Genomic DNA, 3734 nt, shown 5'->3' on the forward strand with positions numbered 1-3734 from the left:
TGGAATCCAATGTTTTACATGGTCGCCATTTTCCAGCGGTGGTTTCTCATAGCTAATAGCTGCAAGAAAACACTCATCTGAATGAGGCCTTAGAGGATAGATATATTGTAGATAGATCATAGCGCCATAGTCCTTTACAATAGTAGATAATTGATAGATAAACATAATTTGATAGAAAGATGATCTAGATAGATGACAGCCATTGAACACGGCTCCAATATATTCCTTAGGCCTCATTCACACAGGGACCTAGGCATGCAAAAAAACTTGCAGCCATTAGAATCAATGGTTTCTTATGGGAACGGTCAGATGAAGGAATTTTAGACACGCAAAGAAACATCTGAACATTCCCACAGGAAACCATTGGTTCTAATAGCCGCAAGTAGGTTCCCATGTGAATAAGGCCTTATATACGTTGTGGATAGACAGATATTAAAATCATAGATGGACAATTAGAAATGATATCCACTGATCAAAGTGCTTACATATTCCTTTAAAAGATAGAGGATAACTAGACGATAGAATATATGATAGTTGGATAATTATGATAAATTCATTGACCATAGCACCAACATTGCTTCTTACATTAGATGATAGAAACAACTTGCATTCCATTTTAGGGACACACATAACCCACCATCTTATCTGTTGCAGGGCAAAACGCAGAATAAGGCCGCATGCACATGATTGGGGACCCCCACATACCTGTCTGCTGACTTATCTGTGCTGCGGATCTGCTGACTGGTACATATGCACAAAACAGATTGTGCTTCGCAGTCACTAGGCGATGACGCGGATTCTGCGACCCATCCGCGGCTTCACGGATCAGACGGCTTCCATTAACTTCAATGGAAGCCATCCACGTAGAAGCCACACTGAAATAGAAAATGCTGCAATTTTCCCTCCACGAGTGGGAAAAAAAATTATTTTTTTTTATTTAATTTCCGCCCGTGGACATGGAAAAGCGATTTAAAAGCATGTTTATGGGCAGTATTTGATGCAAAATCCGGAGGCGGACGTCCGCTCCAGATTCTGCAATGAAAATAAGCCCGTGTGCATTGGGCCCAAGGTGTCCATTTGGGTCACATGTGCATTGGGCCCAAATGTTACCAATATAAAAAAAAAAGTAAACTGATGGCAGCTTTTAACCATCTAGCATGCACAGGTTAATGCACAACCTTGCTCTGCAGTATGGTGCTCACAGATTAGGATGATGAATTGGGGTGGGGGGGGGGGGGGGGTATGTGTGTGTAGTAAGCAAGATGCCTTGTATATGGCTGGCAACTTCTTGAATGTGCTTAACCCTACATTAACAGTGTATCCAAGGCTGTTCTGTATTATGTGCCTGCCCACACATACATGTGTGAACAGGCACATAACACTAAATAATGACCCATATATTAATTATAAAACATGCATTGACTTGAATTGCTCTATGTAAAAACAAAGCTGGAAAATTACAGTTAATACACGTTTAACTGGGCAGCCTTCCTACGGTGAAGTTTGTGCAATATATGACCTAACCGCATAGCACATATGTATGGACACCTCAGCCTAGTACATTCACTTCAGACACAACAAAGAAAATGAATAAAAATAAGATTTTATTATTTACAAACAAGAAATAACTTTTATAAAAAGTTTTCTAATATCTGAAACTGCGCAGTTCCAACACATAATTCTCTACTTTAGAGAGAGGGATATTCTGGGGTCAATACCACAGATTAGGGTTGCTTCTATGTCCTTACAAAATAGACAAAGGCATAAAAAGTATACATTGTACAAAAAATATACAGCTCTTAAGGCAACGGGTACAAATCAATAGTCTTCAGAAATGGAGATTCAAGTTGGTAATGTCCATACATGGGGATAATGGAAGAATAATGGCTTTTGTGTCCACACTCAGTAGGAATGTAAAAACAGAAGGTTCTAGGCGAGTAAAAGTAATACTTTCGACATTTGGTCTATGGGTGCTGCATCATTCAGCTGTGGAATAAACCAGTAGATAAAGGAATCAAAAATGTTTGGTCATATAAGTCTTTTTGTAGAATAAAGTGTGAAGTTCTTCTTGATTGCTGACCTCAAAGAGTTAAATTATCCCATCTTCAAACTGTTGCTTCATGGAAAGAAGTTTTTTTTTCTTCTCATGAATTTCCCCACACCTGCAAAAGAGAAATATGCATGTATATGAATACGAGTCACTGCAAGGGAGGGGTGCAGACAGTGTGGCGCCTGAGAGGAAGCCAGCACCTCCCCTAGCCTGATAACATCTCCAGCTACTCACTGACAGGCACAGCTTCCTACTCACTGCACACTCCTGCCATTCACAAGGGAGTATGCTCAATGCAAGTTATATATATATATATATATATAATTATATATATATATAGATATATATCTCACATTACCACTTATGATCCTTCATTTTAATCTCTATAAACTGACTAGTTCAACCCCCCTCAATGTAAAGACATCATAAGGACACGGATTCTTACCATAGCAGCAGGCATGGTCAGTGGCAAATACTGCTGGCATCTCCCTTCTTAGTCATTTCTGAGAAGTCTGATTTCTGCAAAAGACAAGCGTTATCATTAGACTCGTACAGATGCAGTCATTGCACTGTGCAGCAGGCGATACAATCTACTACAACACCTAGGAACAAGTTGTCATCAGCAGTGCAGGTAACAAGTAGTAAGAGAACCCACCTGTAGGGAGAGGATGGACTTGTGCTCCTGCTCTTCGCCCAGCACGATCTGCAGGTCAAAGATGTAGTCAATGACGTGTTGTAGGATCTCCACTTGGCTGAGTTTGCTCCCTTGGGGGATCCCAGGAACCAGCTCACGGAGCTTGGAGTAGCAGTCGTTCATGTCATATAGTAGACCCATGGGCTCCTCTGATCCTTTGTGGCTGCTAGTCCTGGCGATGCTCAGGCTCTGCTCAGACAAGCAGCACACAGCCTGGTAGCAGCTGGGCATAGATCTCACGGGGCTGATGGCTTTCATGGTTGCAGGAGTAGTATGTAGTAGCTTCTCCAGGGAGGATTCTCTATCTTCTTGATGTGTATCGAGTGAAACTCAGATGCTTCAGAGACCTCCAAAGTAGATCACTTCTCTAGAGACTGCGCGAATGTAGCCGTCCCAGTGCTGAGCGTGTGTGTTTGTCGGACACATGTCCTCCCCTCCCTATATATAGGCGTAGTCCCCCTCCCTGCCCCATGCAAATCAGCCCCCCCTCCTCCACCCCACTGCTCCATAATATTGAGATAACAGCTGGCTGAACACTTTCAAACAGCTTATCCTGATTCCTGGGGACTGGAGACTGTGTCATTAATGTCACAGGGAGAGGCCGGGGGCTGCCGGGGGATTCACACTCACTGCTATTGGATTTGCAGTATTACAGAATAGGTTAAATAAACGAGAGCACAATACCAGGAATATAATGACTGTACAGTCTATAACTGTGTCAGATCTCATATCCATATATGTAGCTATCATGTATGTATTTATCACATATCTGTCTATAGATCTATCATGTATCTCATATCTATCCATCTAATGAAGAGATGATAGATAGATAGATAGATAGATAGATAGATAGATAGATAGATAGATAGATAGATAGAAGGATTGTATGGATACATTGTATGGGCGGATGGATAGATCAACAGATGGATGATTCTTAGTTGCACTCTAGACTATTATGGGGTGGCTGTGCGGCACTACAGCAGGTATACA

General features: G+C 41.7%; 1 protein-coding gene across 1 annotated transcript; it reads right to left on the reverse strand.

Annotated features, from left to right (window-relative positions):
- Nucleotides 1-1587: 1587 nt before the first annotated feature.
- Nucleotides 1588-3154, reverse strand: ID3 (inhibitor of DNA binding 3). The gene is made up of 3 exons (XM_066572678.1): nt 2706-3154; nt 2496-2569; nt 1588-2162 (listed from the first exon to the last, which is right to left on the reverse strand). Exons 1-2 carry the CDS (start codon nt 3000-3002, stop codon nt 2513-2515), a joined length of 354 nt encoding a protein of 117 aa, XP_066428775.1. The 5' UTR covers nt 3003-3154; the 3' UTR covers nt 1588-2162; nt 2496-2512.
- Between the last annotated feature and the right edge of the window lie 580 nt (nt 3155-3734).

Source organism: Eleutherodactylus coqui, chromosome 1 (genome assembly GCF_035609145.1).
Source record: "Eleutherodactylus coqui strain aEleCoq1 chromosome 1, aEleCoq1.hap1, whole genome shotgun sequence".
NCBI lineage: Eukaryota > Metazoa > Chordata > Amphibia > Anura > Eleutherodactylidae > Eleutherodactylus > Eleutherodactylus coqui.

What these genes read in the sequence shown, in the direction of transcription:
- ID3 (XM_066572678.1), bottom strand. Translation starts at nt 3,002, where the DNA reads ATGAAAGCCATCAGCCCCGTGAGATCTATGCCCAGCTGCTACCAGGCT. An exon ending in AGTCCATCCTCTCCCTACAG is followed by an intron (nt 2,570 to 2,705) that starts GTGGGTTCTCTT and finishes TGTCTTTTGCAG; the next exon opens with AAATCAGACTTCTCAGAAAT.